The sequence below is a fragment of the Dipodomys merriami genome, unplaced genomic scaffold, assembly GCF_024711535.1.
Source record: "Dipodomys merriami isolate MVZ:Mamm:240054 unplaced genomic scaffold, mDipMer1.0.p SCAF_435, whole genome shotgun sequence".
NCBI classification, from domain to species: domain Eukaryota; kingdom Metazoa; phylum Chordata; class Mammalia; order Rodentia; family Heteromyidae; genus Dipodomys; species Dipodomys merriami.
The window spans coordinates 833,773-858,628 of NW_027205993.1; the positions used below are offsets into that span (position 1 = coordinate 833,773).

Below are 24,856 nucleotides of genomic sequence, written 5' to 3' on the forward strand. Positions count from 1 at the left end.
ATTTCTAAAGTAACTCCAATATAAGTCTTTCATTAACAATCCCCTAGTTTTTACTTTTCCAGTGATTTTGCTTCTTAGTTTTATAACACGTTCATACATACTTTGTAAAATGCCAATGTTCTCACTTGGTAATAAAGTTAGAGAGAAAATAAGGTGTTTGTATATACTTATATTTCTTTTCTTCTGAAATATTAAGTTTCTTCTTTTTTCTTGCAGAACTAGATTTGTACTCAGGCCTTTGTACTTGTTAGGCAGGTGCTCTATCACTTGAATTACACCTCAGCCCTTTTTGCTTCAGTTTATTTTCAGATGAAGTCTGAATACTTTTTGCCTTGAACCAAGATCCTCCTATCCCTTCTGCCTCCCATGTTGCTGTGATTACAAGTATGGACTTTCATGCCTGACTTGTTTTTGAGATAGGGTCTAATTTTTTGCTAGGATGGACTTGAACTGCAATCCTATCTTTTGGCCAGTTCTAGGGCTTAAACTCAGGGACTAGGCTCTGTCCCTGAGCTTCTTTTGCTCAAGGATAGCACTCTACCTCTTGAGCCACAGTGCTACTTCTGGCTTTTTCTGTGTATGTGGTACTGAGGAATCGAACCCAGGGCTTCATGCATGCACTCTATCACTAAGCCACGTTCCCAGCCCCCAATCCTCACTTCTACTTCCCAAACAACTGGAATTATATGCATGAAACACCACATTCAGCTCCCTTAGAAATTAAGTTTTTAAGCCAGGTGCAGGTAGTTTATGCCTGTAATCCTAGCAACTCAGGAGGTTGACATCTGAGGATCATGGTTTGAAGTCAGCCTGGGCAGGAAAGTCTGAGAGATTCTCATCTCCAATAAACTATTCAGAAAAAGCTGGAAGGAGCACTGTGACTCAAGTGGTAGGGCACTAACCTTGAGTAAAAGAAGCTCAGGGACAGTACCCAGGGCCAGAGTTCAAGCCCCAGGACTAGGGAAAAAAAAAAAAAGAAAGTTTTTATGTAAGACTACACTGATACTAAAATGCCAGAATTTGAAGCTAGACAATTTTCTGAATCCCAGCCTTGGGATCTTTCTACATACAAGGTTTCTTGCCACTCAGTTGACAACTCTTTATTCTGTCTTCATTACTCCTCCAAAATGAAGTCTCCAGCAGACAATTCTGTAGTTTCTATTAGACTGAGAAGATGTTAATCAAATTTAAACACTCAGTTCCCCAAAAGCTTTGGGAACACTTTCCTAATCTGTCATCCATATTCCTTCTGCTGTTCATGATCTGTCAGCATGGCAGTTTGGTTTGAGTTTTCACCTTCCTGCAAGGACTGGACAATGCTGGGAAGCATGTTAACATGCTTCTGAAGGGAACAGCAGTGAGGAGACCAGTCAGGAAGTAACTGAGGACCTGCACTGAATCATACATATGACTGGCCTGATAGACTAGAGTAAGATTAAAAAAGCAAAAAGGGAACTTAGGTTTTCTCTACAGAATACTAAAAAACATTTTATTTTATTTTTATTTTTATTTTTTTTGGGTCCGGTCATGGGGCCTGAACTCTGGGCCTGGGCACTGTCCCTCAGCTTTTCAGCTCAAAGCTAGCGCTCTACCACTTGAGCCATAGCGCCACTTCTGACTTTTTTCTTTTTGCTTATGTGGTACTTGGGAATTAAACCCAGGGCCTCATGCATGCAAGGCAAGCACTCTACCACTGAGCCACCTTCCCAGCCCACTAAAAAACATTTTAAAAAACTGGGCACTGGTGACTCATACCTGTAATCCTAGTTATTCAGGAGGCTGAGATCTGAGGATCGTGGTTCAAAGCCAGCCCAGCAGGAAAGTTCATGAGACTCTTACCTCCAATAAACCACTCAGAAAATTAAAAGTGGTGCTGTGGCTCAAGTAGTAGAATGCTAGCCTTGAGCTGAAGAGCTGAGGGACAGCACCCAGGCCCAGAGTTCAAGCCCCATGACCAACCAAAAAAAAAAAAAATTTTTTTTTTTAAAAGTGTCACTGTTGGGGGCTGGGAAGGTGGCTCAGTGATAGAGAGCTTGCCTTGCATGCCTGAGGCCCTGGGTTCGATTCCTTAGCACCACATAAGCAAAAAGAAAAAAGCCAGAAGTGGCGCTGTGGCTCAAGTGGTAGAGCACTAGCCTTGAGCTGAAGAGCTGAGGAACAGCACCCAGGCCCAGAGTTCAGGCCCCAGGACCGGACCAAAAAAAAAAAAAAAAAAAAGTGTCACTGTGCCTTAAAGTGGTAGAGTGGTAGAATGCTAATCTTGAGCGAAAAAGCTCAAAGACAGCACCCAGGCCCTGAGGTCAAGCCCCACAACCAACAACAACAACAAAAAGAAAATAATAAAACAAAAAAATCCAGTTGCATATTTATCATGTAATTAAAATTTTTTCTAACTTATTTTATTGTTGTTTTAGAAGTGATATACAGCCAGATTACCTTTACATATGCCAGGTAATAAGTACATTTCCTTTTACATAGTATCATCTGTTCCCTCATTCTTTTCCATTCCCTCCCTCATATCTGTACCCACACACACACAAAAAAATAACACTTTAAGAAAAAAAAGTCCTTTGTTTCCATATCTTTGAATTTCATTTCAGTATGTATCCTGTTTTATATACATATGAAGAGGCATTTGGGTATTTTAAAAAATAAAATACACTAAAAAATAAAAAATAAAAAAATGGGGCCGGGAATGTGGCTTAGTGATAGAGTGCTTGCCTAGCATGCATGAAGCCCTGGGTTTGATTCCTCAGCACCACATAAACAGAAAAGGCTGGAAGTGACACTGTGGCTCAATTGGTAGAGTGCTAACCTTAAGCAAAAGAAGCTCAGGGACAGTGCCCAGGCCCTGAGTTCAAGCCCCAGGACTGGGAACACACACACACACACGCGCGCGCGCACACACGCGCACACACACACACATGCACACGCACACACAAATTTTTTTTTTTTTTGGTCAGTCGTGGGGCTTGAACTTTGGGCCTGGGCACTGTCCCTCAGCTCTTCAGCTCAAGGCTGGTGCTCTATCACTTGTGCCACAGCACCACTTTATGTAGAATCAAACCCAGGGCTTCATGCATGGGAGGCAAGCTTTCTACCACTGAGCCACCTTCTCAGCCCTACACAATTTCTTTTTTGGTCTGTAAAATATGTTCTGTGTCATGGAAGCTGGTGGTTGGCCTTCATTGTTAGGTAACAAACATACTGTAACATGAACTCTTAATAAAGAAAGAAGATCCTCTTAGGGCTGGGAAGGTGGCTCAGTGGTAGAGTGCTTGCCTCACATACATAAGGCCCTGGGTTCGATTCCTTAGCACCACATAAACAGAAAAGGCCAGAAGTGATACTGTGGTTCAAGTGGTTGAGAGTTAGCCTTGAGCTGAAGAGCTCAGGGACAGTGCCCAGGCCTAGAGATCAAGCCCTATGACTGACCAAAAAAAACAAAAACAAAAACACACACACACACACACACACACACGCACACGCACACGCACACGCGCACACACACGCGCGCGCGCACACACACACACACACACACACACACACACACACACACACACACACACACACACACACACACACACACACACACACACACACACAGAAAGAAAGAAGATCCTCTTAATCCCATGGACATTCTGTTAAAATTTTAGAGGCTGGGCATTTATAGGCAAAGGTATGAAGTACCCAGGTCCTTTCCTAAAAGCGTAACTCAGGGCTATGCAGAGGCCTAACAGGTTTCCTGAACCCAATTCCTTCATACTGCTGTGTGAAAGTTACCCTGTATAAAGCTGATTCTATCACTCTATAACAGAAACTACAGTCTCTTCATATTTCAAGGCTGCTCCTCCAAATTTCTCCACTACCCCCACACTGCTACCATTATAGAGACACTATCCCTCCCTCCCTTCTTTCCTCGCTCTCTGCTATCTCTTTATCTCCTTTCCTCATATCACAGGGCCCCTCTACTTCAGCCCCAGCTTGGTCCCTTGTACTAACACAAGCAAACTAAAGGTCTACTCCCAGCTAGCACCAAGTGCATTAGCCAGTCCAGCAGAGTGCTTTATTCTTGCAAACAGAGTGGGCTGGGCTATATGCTCCAACCACTGCCTAGGACTTTTAACCATGGCCAAAAACTTCTAAAAATGTACAGTGCTATAGAAATGTCAGCAGAGAACAAATTGCCCCACTCCCAGTGCTGTAGGAAGAAAGATATGCAAAGAGCTCTACTTCTGACCTGTGAACATGTCAAAATGTTGTCATCCAGGGATAGGTGTGGTGGCTCATGGCAATAATCCTAGTTACTTGGGAACTAGATATTGGATGGAATATTCAGGATCAGCCAGGGCCAAAAAAATTAGAGAGACCCAAGTCAGGTACTAGCATCTCAAACCTGTAACCTTACCTATTCAAGAGGCTGAGAGCTGGAAGATCATGGTTTAATATCATTAAGGGCAGAAAAGTTCTCAAGACACTATCTCCAAAACAGTCAGCAAAAAGCTGGATTGATACATGGCTCAAATGGTAGCATACCAGCTGAGCACTCAAGCCAAAGTGAGCTCAAAGCCCTGAGTTTAAACCTTGGACCAATTAAAAAACAAAAAAAATAAAAAACACCTCAAGAAACCTTTTTCAGTAAATAAAAAGCTGAGTATAGTGACATGTATATATCATCCCAGCCATGAGAAAATTGCAAAAGATTTCCATCCAGAAAGGCCTGGGGAATAAAGATGGTTTTTGAGAAACTGAAGAACTAAATAACTAAAGAAATAGAGCATCTGCCTAACAAGTACAAAGTCCTGCATTCAAACTCCAGTATTACCAAAAAAAAGAAAAAAAAAAAAAGAAAAACTTTATCTGAAACAATATGGGAGGTGCTGAAACCCTGTTATTAAAACTCCCTCGGATGTCACCTCCCTGATGTCACAGGTTCTTCTCTGACATGTGAAAATGTGATTTAAAGATGATTTAAAGAGTTCATCACAGAATGTCTGAAATACCATGGTGAAATACCTTGGTGCAATTAATATACATTAGAAAAAATTTTTTACAATAAAGTAAAACAGCCCACAGGATGGGTGAATCAGCAAGAAAGGGTTGGGCTAACAAGGGAGATGAATGAGGATGAATATGTAGAAGTAGTTGTTTGTATGTATGAAAATAGAAAAATGAAACCTGTTGAAGCTGTTTTCAGGAAGAATGATACACATGTGGAAATGTCACAATGAAACTCCTGTTATACAATCACTGCATACTAAATGGAAAAAAAAAAAGTGGTCGAGTGTCAGCTGAGCAAGCCAGCCGAAAACAAGTGAGATGCTGAGCTCAAACCCCAGTACATCCCCCAAAAAGATGCTTCTTAAATATTTCCAAAATGAGATTGCTTTCTCTGTGTGTGCTGGTTAATTGGAGACAAAGTCTTTCACACTTTTCTGCCTGTCTTCAAACCTCAATTCTCCATCTCAGCATCCTGAGTAGCTGGGATTAAAGGTATCTACGAGTGCCTGGCTCACAGTAATTTGAAGTCAACCTATCTGGTCACCCAGTAATGCCCACCTCTACTCACTGCTTACCTTTTAGGAAGTCACCACTTTTTTCTGTAAGCAGTATTCAACAGGCCAGTTTCGGTCACTGATACTCAAGGATATGGCACAAAGTGAGCGTACACAGATTATGTGATGGGAACACTCTATGAAAATGTATGTGATAACCACCATCACAGTGAGGTAGCTATGAGATAGTAGTTTATTCAGTACTTCATAGTACTCTATAGTAGTTTATTCAGTACTTTATGATTCTAATCCTTATAAACCCTGGTCACCAAGGTGGCTTAGCCAACATACAAAGTCAGATTTGACTCCACTGTGAATAAGATATGGGGTTCATCTGAGGTATATGTGACACATAGCCCAGCCAACCAGAGCTGAAATCACATAGCCGCAGCAGACCTGTTTAGAATTCATGAAAAATGGCTGGGAATGTGTCTTAGTGGTACAGTGCTTGCCTAGGATGCATGAAGCCCTGGGTTCGATTCCTCAGTACCACAAAAACAGAAAAAGCCGCAAGTGGCTCTCTGGCTCAAGTGGTAGAGTACTAGCCTTGAGCAAAAGAAGCTCAGGGACAGAACCCAGGCCCTGAGTTCAACCCCCAGGACTGGCAAAAAAAAAAGGAAAATACCTCTGAAAACTTCCTGGGACCCTGAGAGACTTACTGGAAGCTTTGGACCTGGCCGGGCTTTTTCCAGCTCTGGATTTCTTCACTATCCCCAGCTGCGGAATGGTCTTGTTCATCACTGGCGTAAAAGTCATCCTCCTGGTGTCCATCCAGGAAGTCCCTGTCATCATTCTCTTCAACCTCGGCATCCATGTCAAATACCTGATCATTCTTCTTAAACTTGTCAACGAGAGCTGACACAGACTAGAGGAACAAAAGAAGATTCTCTAGTTCTCATTCCTTCAATTGCCCAGCTCACCCAGTTCACATTCCAGTTTCTAGCTTTTTTTTTACCCTGTGCCATCTCTCCCTGCCCCCCAGCTCCCAGAACCATTGCACTCACGAGAGCAGTCACTGAGGAAGTTTACATTGTGCAGAACAGGATGAGGCTGTATTGTGTTAGGCACATTTTGTAAACCATGAAACAGGAATCTGTATTCATTAATTGTATGTTTGGAAAAACCAGTTTTCCATGGTGATCATTTCTTTTGGAAGTTGTAGTTAGTAGGTTAAAGGGGCCTTGCTAAAAATACACAGAGGAAGGCTTTACACATGACAATTTCTCAGGAAACTATGTGCCAAGAGACTTAACCCCCAAGAGCAGGAAATGCTTTGAGCTTGACAGCAGCCTGAGACCAGAGGCGACTTGGATAACCACACTCAAGAGAAAGTCTGACAAAAAATGTCCATTAATGAATGGCATGGCAGCCCTGCCATAGGGAAATAGAAGAAGGAACATAAAACTGACCTCAGAATCCATTCAGTCCTAAGATGGTTCTTCTTAGGTTCAGAACACCACCCTGACCCACATAGGATTTTTATCCTTATAGAAGTGCCAAAGGAAATATTTTCTGTTCCCATAACTAAGTAAAAACAAGGCCAGTTTTGGTTCCCACTGGGTATAACTAATATTAGGCTATCTAACTGAAACCACGAACCACTGGAGGAATTCCCTGAGCCCTTGTAAGTCCAAAAGTTGACCACACCTCATTATGTGTTTCACTGTCCCATTTAGTAAACTGGAACCCAGCCAAGGAAGGGCAGAGTTGGCGATCTTCCACACACTGCTGCAAGGGTGCTGGAGGGACAGCAAAACCAAAGAGATTAGAGGTGGGTCAAGTATATTCCTCTAGAATGACATGAGGGGGCATAACAGGGACAAGAGGGACAGTCTCCTCACTGTTTTCCAGCGGAAGCTGGAACAGTAACACTGGCTGGCCATCAACTTCTGTGGGCCAGACTGTTCCAGGGAAGCAAGCAAATGCACAGGTTACACATCACACTGGAGTCAGGTTACACACCATCATTCCCAGAGTTAGTAAAACGCTGGAGGGAAAATCTAAAGCAGACATTTGATTCTGAAATAAACCTTGTATCTTACATGATAGTTGGGAATCCAAAAACACTTCCTCTTAAAAGCATATGCAGTACATACGCATATAATGGTACTTATTTTTACTCCCAAAGAAAACAAACTCCAAATGACCTACCTCACAGGATCAGAGCCCCAAGGAAGGGCATGAATTTGAAAAACAGACTGCTAGCACAAATTTAGGTCGAAACAGATGCCATTAACATCTGTTTGACCCTGTCCAAAGGGGGGCGACCAACTTCATTCAACACATAGGGGATTCACAGGCATACCCAGGTATCATACTGCATATGCCTGGTCTTCATACCATCTGTTTCCCATCACAACATCCTCCAAAGATCCCCTGGGCCGAGGTGAAGAATTTGGAGGTTGTTAAATATTTAGCAATTTAGCATAACAGACTGACAGTGGAACAGGTTGGTTCTTAACTTCTGCAAGTGTTTGAAAACAATTCATTGTACCCACTTATCCTTAAGACCCCTTAGCTTGAGAACAAGTAAAAACAAGGCCTTAAGCCAGGTACCAGTGGCTCAGGCCTGTAATCTTAGTTAGTCAGGAGGCTGAGATCTGAGGATCATAGTTTGAAGCCAGCCTGAGAAGGAATGTCCATGAGACTCTTAGCTACAATTAACCACCAGAAAATGGGAAGTGGCACTATGACTCAAAGTGGTAGAGCACTTGCCTTGAGCAAAAAAGCTCCAGGACAGCAACCAGGCCCTGAGTTCAAGCTACAACCAACAACAACAACAAAAACGCCTCTCTGGATGGAGGTCTCTTTAAGCCTCATTCCAAAATCCAAACTTACCAAGTCAAGGAGAGCTTGACTATGATCGTGAGAGCTGACCAATGGATACCTGAGATACATAGGCCATAGAACCAAGAGGCAATGATTAGCAAAGGAAAAGCTGTGAGAGGGTTGCTAGGTACTTCCTATTGGTATTCCAGAGGAAACTTTTGGGTGATTTGAAGAAGTGACCTAAACTAGATACCAGTGGCTCAAAGAAAAGAAAAGAAAAAGCCGAGTGCCAGTGGCTCAGCCTGTAATCCTGGCTACTCAAGAGACTAAAATCTGAGGATTATGGTTCAAAGCCAGCCCAAGCAAAACTCACCATGCAAAAGCTAGAAGTAGAGGTGTGGCTCCAGTGGAAGAACACCAGCCTGGAGCACAAAAGCTAAGGGAAAGCACCCAAGCATTCTGCTGTTGGTGCACACATACATGAGGATGTGCATGCGTACGTATGCGCGCACACGCACACGCGCACACACACACACACACACACACACACACACAAGCAACCTAAAGCTATATGTGGTGGGTGGAGCACATTTATAATCCCAACATTACAGGATAAGCCAGGAGAATGTTGGGTTTGAGGCTAATCTGGGCTACATAAATAAGACTCTATCATAAAAAAGGAAAAGAAAAGAAAAACCCGAGTGCCCAGTGGCTCAGCCTGTAATCCTAGCTACTCAGGAGGCTGAGATCTGAGGATCCAGGTTCAAAGACAGAAAAGTCCATGAAACTCTTACCTCAAATAAACCACCAGAAGTGGTGCTATGGCTCAAGTGGTAGAGCACTAGCCTTGAGCTGAAGAGCTGAGGGACAGAGCCCAGGCACAGAGTTCAAGTCCCACAACTGACAAAAAAGAAGAAAAAGCCAAGCTATTGTGGCTCACGCCTGTAATCCTAGCTACTCAGGAAGCTGAGATCTGAGGAACGAAGTTTAAAGACAGCCCAGGCAGGAAAGTCTGTGAGACTCTTACATCCAATTAACCACCAGAAAACCAGAAGTAGAGCTGTGCTCAAAGTAGTAGAGCACTACCTTTGAGCAAAAGAGCTCAGGGACAGCACCCAGGCTCTGAGTTCAAGCCTCATAACAAAAAAAAGACCAAAAAAAAAGAAAATGCTCTGACAAAAAGCATAGTTGAACTTACCTTTTAAATCTGTCATTTCTACTGAACCTAAATCTGGTAATGCAGGAGGTTCTTCAGTGGAGAGGATCTGGACATCAGAAGGAAAAAGTAGCTCGCTCCTGTAGTCCTGGCAGTGAAGGGTGGAGAGAAATACTCCTGCTGTGCTACATTCATCAAATGAAGCTGCAGTCTTCTGAAACATGGGATCAACCTGAGTACAAAAAGAGAGGGGGGCTGGGAAGGTGGCTCAGTGGTAGAGAATTTGCCTTGAATGCTCAAGGCCCTGGGTTCGATTCCTCAGCACCACATAAGAAAAAAGAAAAAAGCCGGAAGTGGCGCTGTGGCTCAAGTGGTAGAGCGCTAGCCTTGAGCTGAAGAGCTGAGGGACAGCACCCAGGCCCAGAGTTCAGGCCCCACAACCGGACCCAAAAAAAAAGAGAGGGAACCAAGGAATTAGGGCAGGAAGCAGAGGAAATGCAAACTCATGCACTAGATCTTGCTCTTGTGCAGGTGTATCCCTGGGCCTGCACATGATCAAAAAGGGGAAAGGCTTTCTAATCCATGATGTAAAATCCCACATAAGGGGTCAGATGGATAAACATTTCTTTTCCAAGAAGACAATCACTGTGAAGAGTGTATACCTTATCCATCTTATTTATTTACAATACACCTGAAAGGTATCTGTTTCCTGGTCTTCTTCTACAAATTGTTTTCTCTAAGTAGCTACATATAAAATAGGTAGGGTCTTTGCACTTTTGTCTAGGTCAGACTTACGACAGCTATCTTCCTCCTTTGCCTCTACAGTATGTAGTCCGAAGCCTGGCTTGGTTTTAAAAGGAGGGATGGTACTGGGGTTTGAACTCAGGGCCCCAACTTTGCTAGGCAGGTGCTCTAAACCAATTGCCGGCCCTGGCTTGTTTTTGTTTTTATGAGATAGGATCTTGCTAATAACTTCTTTTCTGAGCTGTTATTGAATCTAGATCTTCCCATCTCTGCCTCCCAAGTAGCTAAGATTAAAGATGTGAACCACCACACCCAATTATTTCTTCACTACTGTCTAGAATTATACCAGTGTGAGGACAGTGGTTCTTTCAAGCAGATCAGAGTTAGATTCCAGAGTAAATCAATGGAAAAATGAATTATCGCTGACAGCACAGTTTAGATAAATGAAACCTTTTGAGTCAAAGATTCACAGTAAAGAAGTGTCAGTCAAGGGACTGGGCAGACAACAGACTGTATGGGAAAGACTAATAAATTTTTAAGTAAATCCTTGTCTCTAGGTAAACATGTACTTTCCAGCCCCTCAAAGAACCAGAACTTTCTTACTCTGTGACTTTTGCTTATACCTCCATCTAGAAACACTTCCCAGACAATGGATCCCTAAAACCAATAATATCACTTCAAATGTGTTTAGCATATCATCATATATAAAGCCTCTTGACATTAACTGACCCACTAACACAAACTCAATGTGGAGGAGGTCAGCTTCACCTGTTTTTACAGTAAGCAGAGACACAGACCCTTTTCCCAGGTGACGCAGCTAACACAAGGGACCAGGACATGAACTTATACCATCTACCTTTACCATCGTGCACATCCAATAGGAAAATCACACTCTCTCTCTCTCTCTCTCTCTCTCTCTCTCTCTCTCTCTCTCTCTCTCTCTCTCTCTCTCTCTCATCTGCTACCTCTCTCTACCAGCCTAGTCTTCAGTAACCCCACCTTCTTCTGGCTTCTCCCAGCCTATGCAACTCCTTTATAGACTGGGGACACCAAGCAGCTCAGAGTAGTCCAGACCTGCTCTACTCCACCACTAGAGTGAACCCAGCAGGGTCCTACTTCCCCACCCTCACCATTATTTGTTTTGAGACCACTGGGACTGATATTACTGCCCTCTATTTGACTTTAAAAAAGACCCTCAGACACATCAGTTCTGCATAGCCCAGACTACAATCTAGTCAGTTGACATTCTCATTCAGATGATATGCCATCTTCTACTTCCAGGATCTGACATTACCCACTCCCCTTACCCCCCCATCCCACCTACCCCCACCCCCATCAGGGTCCTTTAGCCACAGTCAGTCAGTTACCATTACGATTCCCTAGTCTGCCCATTTCTTTTCTGAAGGTTCTTTCTACCTGCTTGCTCTAACTCATGCATTCCCAAGGGGACAATATCACTCTCAGGGAGTGAAATTGGAGGTGTTAGGAGAAGGAAAAAATTGAGTATCATAATTTGTGGTTCTCTAAACCTCAAACTTACCTGACAAAGTCTTATTCCTTAGTATTTCATTTCAAGGAAAAATAGGAACAAAATCTGGGGAGGCCCAGAAGAAGGAAGGGCAATGTATCAGTCTGAGTGGCCCTGATATAGCTCAAGCATGAACTCTCCAGGGTATACTTCCCCCTCAGCCTTCTGTAGTGGCTGCTGCTTCTCAATAGCCTTCAATCACTGGCCAGTAGCTCTCTCCTCTCTTCTGCAGCCATCAACGATATCATCTCCACAAATCTGTTGTAATCAATGAAATATGCTGCTAGTTTTTTTTTTTTTTTTTGGGGGGGGGGTCCGGTCGTGGGGCCTGAACTCTGGGCCTGGGCGTTGTCCCTCAGCTCTTCAGCTCAAGGCTAGCACTCTACCACTTGAGCTACAGCGCCACTTCTGGCTTTTTTTCTTTTTTGCTTATGTGGTGCTGAGGAATTGAACCCAGGGCCTCGAGCATGCAAGGCAAGCGCTCTACCACTGAGCCATCTTCCCAGCCCCATGCTGCTAGTTCTTACTCAACCTTACTTTCATTTTTGCTGTTACCCCAAACTGTAGCAAGTCTTCTAGACAATGACCTATTTCAGTGTCTTCACTCCTTTCTCTCTCCTCCCATTTGAACATTTGTTTTTCTAATTCTTATGAAAAAATTCAAATCTACAAGGATGGTGAAAGAATAGTAATATTAATCCCTGTGTTGTTTTATAAATTCCCCAATGGATGTTTTACATAACAGTGCACTCTATCTATATCTATCTATCATCTATCTACCTACCTACCTACTTACCTATCTACACACACACACACACACACACACACACACACACACACACACACACACACACACACACACACACACACACACACACACACACACACACACACACACACACACACACACACACACACACACACAGAGTCAAGGGACTTATTTGTGTACCAATTAAGCTACTGTCTTTTAGCTCCCAACCCACCTATTCTCTTCTCCACTTTGTCCTGCTGGGGAATTTTGGCTTTACTACCAGTTTGGTTAGAATTTACCAACAAGATCTTACTTCTTGCCTGGGCAAGTGCCTGAACTGTGATCCACCTATTTTAGGCTTCTTGTCATAGCTAAAAGGTATGACCACTATACCCAAATCTTGATTGAGAATGCATCTTTTAAACATTTTTCTGCCTGGGCTGGACTCAAACCACAATCCTCCCAATCTCAGCTTTCCAAGTAGCTAGGATTATAGGCATAAGTCACAGCACTCAACTCTCAATTTCTTTTATACCCCCAGAATTTCACACATGTTAAGTTACAAACCCAGCACTAAAAACATTCGTTTATTTGCTTTTGTATGTGTGTGTTAGTCCTGAGGCTTGTACTCATGGCCTAGATGCTGTTCCTGAGCTTCCTTTGCTCAGAATAACACTCTACCACTTGAGCCACAGCTCTACTTCTGGCTAAGAGTCTCACAGACTTTCCTGCCCAGGTTGGTCTTGAACCTCGATCCTCAGATCTCAGCCTCCTGAGTAGCTACAATTATAGGCATGAGCCACTGATACTTGGCTTATTTGCTATTTTTATTGGTATTGGAGTTTGAACTCAGGGCCTTATGCAGGCCAGGCAGGCACTCTACCACTTGAGCCATACCCCAGCCTTTCTGCTTTCTGTATTTTGTTAATAGAGTCTTGGTTTTCACCTGGGCCAGGCTGAACCAGTCCTCCTATTTACACTTCCCAAGGAGCTGGGATGACAGGTAGATACCACCATGCCTAGCTTTTTGATTGGTTAAGATGGGGTCTTGGGAACTTATTGTGTCTGGCCTAACCTTGAACTGTGATTCTACCAATCTCAGTCTCCCAAGTAGCTAGGATTTCTAGTGTGCCACCTTACCCAGTTAAAAACTACATATATATATATATATATATATATATATATATATATATATATATATATATATGTATGTATTTCCCCCTTCGGTCTGGGCCTGGGTGCTGTCCCTCAGCTCTTCAGCCCAAGGTGAGCACTATATCACTTGAGCCACAGCGCCACTTCCTGTTTTCTGGTGGTTAATTGGAGAGAAGAGTCTCATGGACTTTCCTGCCTGGGTTGGCTTTGAACTGTGATCCTCAGATCTCAGCCTACTGAGTAGCTAGGATTACAGGCGTGAGCCACCAGCACACCCAGCTAAAAACCATCATTTTGCCAGTCCTGGGGCTTGAACTCAGGGCCTAAGCATTGTCCTGACCTTCTTTTGCTCAAGGCTAGCACTCTATATAACTTGAGTCACAGTGCCTCTTCTGGCTTTTTCTGTTTATGTGGTGCTGAGGAATTGAACCCAGGACTTCATGCATGCCTGCAAGCACTCTACCACTAAGCCACATTCCCAGCCCCTAAAAACAGTATTTTTAGAAGCAAAATTAAGAAAATAATATTAGAACACCATTTGCTTTAAACGAGCAATGCTTGTTAATTCTTTAACAAGCATTCTATTTGTTTATTTATATTTATTTGGGTTTTTGTTTTGTTTTGTTTGCCAGTCCTGGGGCTTGAACTCAGGGCCTAGGCACTGTCCCTGAGCTTCTTTTACTCAAGGCTAGCACTCTACCACTTGAGCCACAGAGCCACTTCTGGCTTTTTCTGTTTATGTGGTACTAAGGAATTTAACCCAGGACTTCATGCATGCTAGGCAAGCACTCTACCACTAAGCCATATTTCCAGTCCCCTTAATAAGCATTCTTTAAGTATATTTCTTAGGACCTGCTAGATAATAGGCTGTTTGAGAGACCATTTCGCTTCAAATACTAGCTTCTATACTAGACATATTATCTCGAGCATGTTACTTAATAGTTTCGTGCTTTAGTTTCCTTTTTATTAAAGTAACAAGGATGCTGTGAGGACTATGAGAGTTAACACAGTCTGGCTCACAAAAGCATATGGTTCCCAGAGTGAGTACAATAAACATTATTATCACCACTGCTACATATACTTGAAAATAAAGTTAAATGTTTGAGCATCAGATTTCTCTGTAATTATCAATCTCTTTTAATCATTATAAAGCTAAGGAATTGATAGTCAGAGAAACCAGATGAGTAGCTTACTTCCTGAGGCTTGAACAAGCACAGACCAGCAAGGCAGGCTTAGCCTTGCTAAATCTCAGCTCCTGAAAACCTGAATTAGACAGACCACAGTATGCATACCCTTCCTCACCTCACACTTTCTCTCTGCTTCAGAGACATTGAGGTTGTTTACATTCTGCTCGATGGTTTTGTATGAATGCTTCTTCTTTGGTTTTGGGGCCTTTTTGGTTGTTCCTGTTTCAGTAGCACTTCCATCTACAATGAAGAATAAGACTGTGTACCGCAAGAACTGCTCAGAAGCAAGTGACTGATTTTACTAATTCAAGTACTTCAAAACCATAAGGAGTGACCAGAATTTAAACATGTGAAATCCTCTCAAAGGGGAGGAGGGGGGGAGAAGGACAGAGGGAAAAAGAAATTATCTATGATCATTAATTATGATTTAGCAATTATTATTAACCATGATTTCTCTATATAATCAAGTAGGCAAGATTTCTGTGATTTTCTTATATAAACTATATATTCTTCTGAATGATTTAATAAAATGATATAACTGATTTCTTATGACTTCACTCCAATATGTCACCCAAATTACTATTTGGAAATACATTAAAATAAGCCCCTTAAATCCAGATTCCAACCCATACCTGCACCATGGTCCTCTACTTCATCAAGGGTTGGTGCATCTTTGCCCAGTCCCCCAAGGACTCTGTACACATCAGCATGGACAGCATCCACACGCACAGCATAGATCTTGGTGCTGGCATCCAGGGTGCCAGCAGCCACCTAGTCAAACAAGTAGAGCTATATTCATGAATAGGCAGAAAAAAATGCAGTGCTAAATAAGCAAAATCTAGCAAGTTTCATAAAATGTTTATTTGTCCCAAGGAAAAAAAGTAACAGATGCCCTTAAGACTAATGGGATAAACATATCTGTCTTCTCTGCATTTCATCTGTTAAAGAAAGTAAAATAACTATTGCAATGGGGAAAGTATTTGCAGAATTTCATTGTTTTATGCTAAGCATTAGAAATAATTAATATTAGATCAATTGTAAGAGAAAGTGCATATCCTTCTTACTTTAAAGTTAGTTGGTTCCGTGTCCTTTTGTTTAAGAATCTCTGACATAAAATCAATCAAGTGCAACCCAAAAGCATTCTTGGTGGTGATTTTCTGAAAACAGAAAATTGTAGAAAGGTTATTTAGTTTAGACTCTTGAAAATAATGCTATTCTGAATACTCAAGTTTTACCACTGATCTAAATTCCTACCAACACTAGGCAACAAAGCCAAACCTACATGTTTATCTTCCTCTCTTAGAGTCTAAAGAGTAAAAACACACAGTTCCTGAGTGCCCACTGTGCAGTGGCTCTGCTCTAAGTACTGTGCAGGAAGGGGCTCAATCATTCTCAGAATGATCTATGAAACAGTTACTATCCTTATTCTCACTTTACAGAGGAGGAGCCTGTGGCAGGAAGGTGAGTGATTTTTCCAGTCGTCTGGCTTATAAATGGAAGAGACAGAGCTCTAAGTCAAGCTGGCTCCAAAATTTATGCCATTTACCCTCTCTAGATATACTGTAGGTAGCGGCTACCTATAAGGAGTTTTGAGAAAATGCTGCAAAACCACACTGAAGTACATCAGCATTAAGAAGCAACACTGGAGAGTAAAATAATTATCAAACACCCTCCACAGAATCAAGAAAGCTAAATTTCCCCTGATTCTAGCTGGGCAGTGGTTCATGCCCAAAATCCCAGCAACTTGGGAGCCTCGAAGGCAGGAAGATCTTGAGATCAAGGCCAACTGAACTACACAGCAAGAACCTGTCTCTTAAAAAACAGATGTAAAAATCTTAAATAAACCAGCAAATACTCACATTTTCAGTAGATAGTTTGATACAGGTGGAGTAATGCTCTGTAATCTGTGTGTTTGTGAATTTAGAGATGGTAGTAGAAACATCAGTACTCCTAAATGGACAGCAAAAACAAAAACTCTAGCAAGAATCCACAATATGAGAACTTTTCAAAAACCAGCACCAGAATATATAAGAATAGTATGCCAGGGCCCACAAACGCAAAAGAAAGCCAGTCCAGAGATTCACTCACCTGTTGGAAGGGGAGGCTAACAGACGAGGTGAGTCTGTGCTGAACTGCAGGTCAAAGACCCTGGAGCGCCTCCGCTGCATTCGCTCCTTTTCATCATCATTCTGAGGAAAGTCTTCAAGGACTGGGGTGCCAGATATACTCAGAGGGGCCTTCCTAGCCATTGGCATTGAGAACATCCGTTCTGAAGGTGAGGAGGAACTGTGGGGGTGTCCACGTGTCTCTGAAGAATTATTCATTGTGGCTGGCAGCAAAAGAATACAACACTTGCTTAAGAAACATTCAACTGAACATTTCCTGAATCTAAAGGGATTTAGGCCTGGTACTGGGTGGAGGCTCACTGCTTTGTTCCCTAATGAGATCTTCTCTTTTTCTAATACATAATGTTAGACCTTCTAGAGTTTGGGTTTCTTGGGTGAGGATGGAGCAAAGGTGATAAAATAAATAGCCACTTGGAAGATACTGTGAATGCAAGAACCCAACAAGATAGAAAGATGAAAAAGACAGTACAGACAGTGTAGTACAGTGGTAGAGCACTTGCCTTGCACGTGCCAGGCCCTAGGTTTGATCCTATCACTGTGTGGGCATAAGAAGGATAAGATGAAACTGCTGTCCCTAATAAACCCACAAATCAATAGGACAATGGAAACCTGTCACCCATAGTGTCAGACAAGGGAGACACAGATGTTGAGCAAGCATGAAGTATGGCTCTAATTGAACAGGTCATATTCAGATCTCTGCTCCTCCATGTCTAGTGGGAAGGCAGAGAATAAATATCACAAGTATACAAAATAAATACAGTATTCCAAAGAACTACCCACAGATTACTTGCTAATTGCAAAACCAAAAAAAAAAAAAGCTTTTTACAGTTAGATTTAGCAGTTAGCACATTAAGCAAGTAGCCAAATGTAGCCACACTAAAAATGAGACATAAAACTTACTCATACTCTGATAAGATACAAGTTTTAGCATCATCCAGGAAATATTTTGGGTAAAAATGTTTAAATTTAACCAATACTTTAAAACTTCCAGTTTGTAATAAATACAAGAGATTAATAAATTGAATGATACTACAAAGAAACACTGAGACAACCCTAGATTGGGGGCAGTAGACTACATAACTGGCTCAGTCTCTTTAAAGTCAATGTTGCCAGACATCAGTAGCTCATTCCTATAATCCTAGCTATTCAGGAAGCTGAAATGAGATCAAGGTTCAAAGTCAGACGGGTAGGAAAGTCCGTGGCACTCTTCTCCAATTAACTACCAAAATGCCAGAAGTGGAGTAGTGGCTCAAGTAGTAAAGTGTTAACCTTGAACAAAAAAGCTCAGAGGCAGTGGCCAGGCTCTAAATTCAAGCCCTAACACAGGCATACACTAGCACACATGCACTCCCACACTCCCACCCCCACCCCCATACACACACACACACACACACACACACAAATCAACCCAATGTCGGTGGCTCATGCCCAACATCCTAGCTACTCAAGAGGCTGAGATTTGAGGATCATGGTTCAGAGCCAGCCTGGGCAGGAAAGTCCATGAGACTCCAATTATATCTCTAATTAACCCCCCCAAAAAGCTGGAAGTGCAGCTGTGGCTCAAGTGGTAGAGCCGCCCTACCAGCCTTGAGCAAAAAAGCTCAAGGACAGTGGATAGTGACCAAGCACTAAGTTCAAGCCCCAGGACCAGTACAAAAAAAATGTCAATGTCAAGCTAGGTGCCAGTGGCTCATACCTGCAATCCTAGCTACTCAGGAAGCTAAGACTTTGAGGATCATGGTTTCAAGCCAGCCGGGGCAGAAAAGTCTGTGAAACTCCACATCCAATTTACTTGTAAAAAGTCAAACTAGAGGTAAGGCTCAAGTAGTAAGAATACCACTTGTGAGCAAGAAAGGCAAATGAGAAAGCCATGAGTTCAACCCAGTTCTGGCATCAAAAAAAAAAAAAGGAAAAAAGGTTTGAACTCTAATCTTACCACAGGGGGAAAAAATCTTGTGAATTAAAAGAAACCAAAATGTCAAGTGCAGTGGCTCATGTCTGCAATCCCAGTGCTTTCAGGAGCACACTGAGAACATTATGGTTTGAGGCCACAAGAGCCAAAAATTAGTGGGACCCTTATCTCAAGTTTTAAAAAAACAAAGAATCCCCCTACCTGTCATGGTAAGAACAGACTAAAAAAGAAATGAAAATAGCCCCTGTACCAGCATTTAATTAGTACCAGATAAAGAAGGTACTGTAAGGGAGGATAGTGCATGAGTAAGCAATGTCTATTGTAGGTGACAGATCAAATTAGATAATGACTGAGAACTGACCACTGGATCTACAACCTAGAGGTTACTGGAGATCTTCACATATATAGTTTTCCTATAGCAGTGGAGGGGAAAGTCAAATTGGAATAGCCTGAGAGGATGGAACAACAGGAAGTAGAGACAGGAAACTCAGATCAGGTTTTCAAAGACTTCTGCTATGAAAGGGAGGAAGGAGCTATGATTAAAGGAGTTGGGAGAGCAAGAAATCAATTTTTAACATGAAAAATCCTGCTGTAACAAATTACTTCAAATTTAATAGTGTAAAACAACACACATTTTGGGGCTGGAAGGTGGCTCAGTGGTAGAGTGCTTGCCCTGGATTCGATTCCTCAGTACCACATAAGCAGAAAAGGCCGGAAGTGGTGAGCTGAAGAGCTGAGGGACAGTGCCCAGGCCCAGAGTTCAGGCCCCACGACTAACAAACAAACAAAAAAAAAAGATTTTAAAAAAAACATATTTTTTTCTTGAAAGTCTGGAAGTTACAAGTCTCAAACCAAGATGTTAGCAAGGTAGCACACTTTTTGGAAGATTTAGAGGAAAATGTTTCCATGTCTTTTCCAAAAAGCTTTTAGCAGCTGCCTTCATTTCTTGGCTCCTGGTTACTTCCTCTTATCAATTCAACCTTTCGTTCCTCTAATCACATCTTCTCTGACTGACCCACCTACCACTTATAAGGACCACTGGTTCTACTCAGATGGTCCAAGATCATTATCTCATCTCAAGACCCTAAATTTCATATCTGCAAAATCCCTTTCACTATGGAAAGTAACATATTTACAGTTTCTGGACATCTTATGGTAAGGCATTATACAGATTACAATAGAGGTCATACAAAAGTTACCAAACTAGTGTGTATCTGTAATCTTAGCACTTGGGAGGCTGTGGCAGGATTACATAAGACACACACACACACACACACACACACACACACACACACACACACACACACACACACACACACACACACACACACACACACACACACACACACACACACACACACACACACACACACACACACAGAGGTACTGAGCAATGTACTCCAAACATTACTTACTTGCTTAAAATACAGGATTGCCCGTATTAAGAACACAAGGAAACAATCCCCATCAACTGGAAGTAAGGTAGAATACACAGGCTGGATGCAGGTATGGGAGCAGGACAGTAGGAACTTGTCATATTCTATTTTCATTTAAAATAGGAAGCAAGTAAGAACAAAAAAACTCAGCAGCTACAAGGAAGGTTGAAGAGAAAGTATTCCAGATTGAAGGAGAGAAAGGAAGGTCTGAAATAGTCATCAAGGATAGAATACAGGTCTGCTGGAACAGAAGATTGCTTTAGTCAGCCTTTAAGAGGAAGTAAGTTGCTAGGCATTGGTAGCTCATGCCTATAACCCGAGCTACTGGAGACTGAGACCTGAGGATCATAGTTTAGAGTCAGCCTGGCAAGAAAGTTTATTAGAACCTTATCTACAATTAACCCTCAAAAAGCCAGAAGTAGGGTGTGGCTTAAGTAGTAAAGCACTACTAGCCTTGAACAAAAAAAGCTCAGTGACAGCACCCAGGTACCACCCCCCCCCCAAAAAAAAAGTGAGCTGGAAAGACAGGCTGCTATTGAGAAGGATACTTAAATTGAAGTATACTTAAAATTGAAGGATACTTAAAATTGAAGTACAGAGTGGTTCAACTACTGTTAGTGACAAGACCCAAGGTTTAATTATCATAGTGACTACCTATAACTTACAGTGATTGGAAAAGAAACAAAGATCCCTAGGAGATGAACTCAGAAAACTTTCCAAGGGTGAAAGTTTCCAAATTTAAGAATCAGAAAGCTGGGCACCGGTGGCTCACGCCTATAATCCTAGCTACTCAGGAGGCTGAGATCTGAGGATCCAAGTTCAAAGCCAGCCTGGGCAGGAATGTCATTCTTATCTCAAAGCAACCACCAGAAAACTAGAAGTGGCACTGTAGCTCAAGTGGTAGAGTGCTAGCCTTGAGCTGAAGAGCTGAGGGACAGTGCCCAGGCCCAGAGTTCAAGCCCCACGACAGATAAAAAGAATCAGAAAACCTTGCTTTAAACCTCCCTCTATCAGTTACTAGCTGGAGAAATTTTAAATGGAAGAACTCAAACCTGTTAAGTGGTAGAGCACAAGGCTCTGAGTTTGATTCTTAACAGTATAAGAAAAAATTTAAAAAGAAAAGCACAAACCTGAGTTTGTTTGTAATTGATGATACAAAGAAAAAATATATGCATATACAATATGACATACTTCATAGGAACACATTTACAAAGTAAGACTGGGGATATAGCCCAGTGGTATAGAGCTTTCCTAGTATGCACCAGGCCCGGGTTTGATCCCTAGCACCACTAAATGACTGACTATATGAAGGGAAGGAAAGGGAAATGGGGATAAACAGGAACACACGTAAGGACCCTGCATAATCCCCTAATAGCTCCCTACAAGTTTAAGTGTGTAGTTAACAACATAACTCACTTGAAGCCAAAATGAACAAAAATTGACAAAATAGGACGAGACTTTTTTTTTTGTCGGTCATGGGACTTGAACTCTGGGCCTGGGCACTGTCCCTCTGTTCTTCAGCTCAAGGCTAGCGCTCTACCACTTGAGCCATAGTACCACTTCTGGCTTTTTCTGTTTATGTGGTGCTAAGGAATTGAACCCAAGGCCTCATGCATGCAAGACAAGCACTCTACCACTGAGCCACCTTCCTAGCCAAGAGACATTTTTAGAGAAAAAAAAAATCAAGAGGACTTGAGACTGTGTAGCTGTGGGCACTGCAAGTTAAGGAAAGGAACTGGATCTTTAGAGACTAACAAAAATGGGAAGCACTGAAAGAGGAACTTGTCAAAGGAACTAAAGTTGAGAATTACAGGCATGTTTTAATCCTTTAAATCTTTCCACCTTTGCCTTTAACAATGCATTTATTCTCTTAACAGATGTTACTGAGCTCAAAATATTTCCTTGTATCTCCTTTTGTCTCCCACTATTTTTCAATCCCTTGTATCTGGTTTTCATCTTTACTACTTCAAGAAAACAGTCTTTAGCCAGGTGCCGGTGGCTCACACCTGTAATCCTAGCTACTCAGGAGGCTGAGATCTGAGGATCATGGTTCAAAGCCAGCCAGGGCAGGAAAGTCCGTGAAACTCTTATCTCCAATAAACCACCAGAAAACCAGAAATGGCGCTGTAGCTCAAGTAGTAGAGTGCTAGCCTTGAGCTGAACAGCTGAGGAACAGTGCTCAGGCTAAGAGTTCAAACCCCATGACGAAAGAGAAAGAAAGAAAGAAAAAGAAAGAAAGAAAGAAAGGAAGGAAGGAAGGAAGGAAGGGAGAAAGAGAGAGAAAGAGAGAAAGAGAGAAAAAGAGAAACAGAAAGCGAGAAAGCGAGAAAGAGAGAAAGAAAGAAAGCAGTCTTGTCATCATAAACTACAAGTTCCATGTTGTTATAGGATCTGGTCACTTCTCTGGCATCATCTCTCTTGAGATTCAGGAGCATTTAGAACAGCTGATACTCCCTTCCTTCTAGAAACACACTTGGCTTCTATATCCCCCTCTTGAGTTTTTTCAGCACATCTTTCTTTACCCAGCCTTTAAATATTGGTCCTGAGTACACTCAATACAAGGTCTTTCTATACTCTCACCAGTTCCCAAGGGTTTACAATCTATGCTGATAATGATAATACAGTAGTACATTTTTTTCTCTTCCATATGTTACTCCTGAGTGCCAAACTCTTACCCAACTGGCTGATTCCTTCACCCAAGCATCTTTACAATAACTCAAACTTAACCATGTCCGAAATGTAACTCAAGTTTCCAAACCTCTTACCAAGGCCTAACAGGCCCTACCTGTTTTACCAAGTAAGGCCTAACAGGCCCTACCTAGCATCATTCAGTGAGCTTAATAACAATGTTCTAGTTCAGTCCTACCCAAACCAGGCTCTTTCCTGACTTCTCATTTTTGTACATGCTTCTGCCTCAAACATGTTCCTAAGTCTCTGCTTAAATCTCTTCCCTAAGTCCCTAATCTAAAAGAGCCTTCATACTCTGCTAGCATCAACCACAACACTGAAGTCTTCCCTTCTTCCAACTATTTGTTGCAATGTCTGTCTCCCCAACTGTTAGATTGCTCTTAGACAAAAGAGATGAGGTTATGCAAAGGAAATCTAAAATGGAGTTTCTTCAAGGCCTCCAGTCCTTAAAAAGGAAAGACATAATTAGTGACCTTTGGAAGAGAATACAATGTCTTAGAGACTCACAGGTGACCAGCCTATGTGAAGATAAAATGCAGCAGCATACTCAGTAGAAAGTATGTTGGAAATGAACTATACAACTTGTGGGTAGGAATGGGAGGGGGAAACTGGGAAAGAGCAAAGGAAGGAGTGATACTGTCCAAAAAGAAGGGTACTCATTACCTGACTTACAACACGGTAACTCATCTATACATTACCTTTATAATAACAAGTTAAATTTTTTTTAAAAATCCCACCAAAGTCATAGATGTCATAAGAGGTTTTTGAGTCCTAAGAATTGAAGAGTATTTCAACCTAAAGCAAACAGACAAGAATGCATGGAATCATAGGTCATTTATAAAACAAAAACGTAGACTCATAGATCAGTAGGACCTATATTCATTTGTACATTATAATTCTGTAAATCGACCTCAGAACACTTGCTTACCAGGTGACGTCAATCCTGTAGGCTGGACTTGGACCTAGAACTTTCTCACAGACAATATCTCAGTAAGTATTTAAACCCCAAGGGCTAATGCTGTCGTTCTCACCCTGGAAAAGGCCTTTTAGCTTACTGGAAGTGTAGTCCGTTCTGAATAAGCTTTACTATCACTGTCACTGTTTTACTAACCGTGCCTGAATTTTTCTTTAGCCAGACTCGGGACAGCAGCGCTGGCCTTCCCATAACCCAGCTAGCACACAGCCTTTAAAAGGACAGAAATCCCACGTCCACTCAATGCTTTCCTATCAATAAATGCGTGTGACCACGACGCTCCCATGGCCCCGAAGCTAAGGGGTTCTCCAGAAGAGCAAAAACAAAACCAAACAACAACACAAAGTTTCCTTTGCGAACAGAAATCGAGCAAAGTGTACCGAGAGGAGCTGATCCGAGCTCTCGGAGGGCCGGAACAGACGCCGGAGGAGACGCATCCTGATGGGCGTCCCCCCGGCCGCGCCTTCCCGCCCGCCCTGAGGCCGGGGTCCGGCCTGCGCTCCCACACACGCGCGCCTGCCCGCCGCCGGCGCACCGAGAACCGGGATGAGCATGCGCGCACTCCCCTCCCAGGCTCTACTGCTAGCCATCCAGCCAGAGCACCACTCGAAGTCTCCACCTGAACGCCGCAACTCCCTCCAACCCGGGCTCACCAGTGCCTGGGGGACCCATCTTGCCTTCCGCGGCTCAAGAGCTGGTTTTAAATTGAGCGCGTCAAGACGCCACAGCGCGGTAACGGCTGTGTAACGTCACCCGAAGGCGGGGCCAAATTCGCGCCTGCGCAGAATGTCTCTATCCGCCACCGAAGCATCTAGTGGAGCAGGTTTTAAGTCATCCTGCACTTACCATCCCTGACTGAGCCTTACCTGATTTGTG

The 24,856-nt window shown here is 42.6% G+C and overlaps 1 protein-coding gene across 3 annotated transcripts in view; it reads right to left on the bottom strand.

Annotated features, from left to right (window-relative positions):
- LOC138807827 (condensin complex subunit 2-like) overlaps window positions 1–24,712 on the bottom strand; it is a 47,460-nt gene extending 22,748 nt beyond the window's left edge. Inside the window, exons 1-9 of one of the 3 annotated variants that reach the window (XM_069993623.1) lie at window positions 24,634–24,712; window positions 16,934–17,174; window positions 16,705–16,795; window positions 15,910–16,002; window positions 15,478–15,616; window positions 14,961–15,085; window positions 9,523–9,712; window positions 7,203–7,294; window positions 6,215–6,420 (exon numbers count right to left, since the gene is read on the bottom strand). In XM_069993623.1, coding sequence (XP_069849724.1) covers window positions 6,215–6,420; window positions 7,203–7,294; window positions 9,523–9,712; window positions 14,961–15,085; window positions 15,478–15,616; window positions 15,910–16,002; window positions 16,705–16,795; window positions 16,934–17,174; window positions 24,634–24,652 — 1,196 coding nt within the window. In that variant the 5' untranslated portion in view covers window positions 24,653–24,712. Of the gene's footprint in view, window positions 1–6,214; window positions 6,421–7,202; window positions 7,295–9,522; window positions 9,713–14,960; window positions 15,086–15,477; window positions 15,617–15,909; window positions 16,003–16,704; window positions 16,796–16,933; window positions 17,175–23,935; window positions 23,977–24,360; window positions 24,423–24,633 lie in introns of those variants that run through there. The other 2 variants (XM_069993624.1, XM_069993625.1) reach the window with 2 other exon arrangements.
- Window positions 24,713–24,856: the final 144 nt, after the last annotated feature.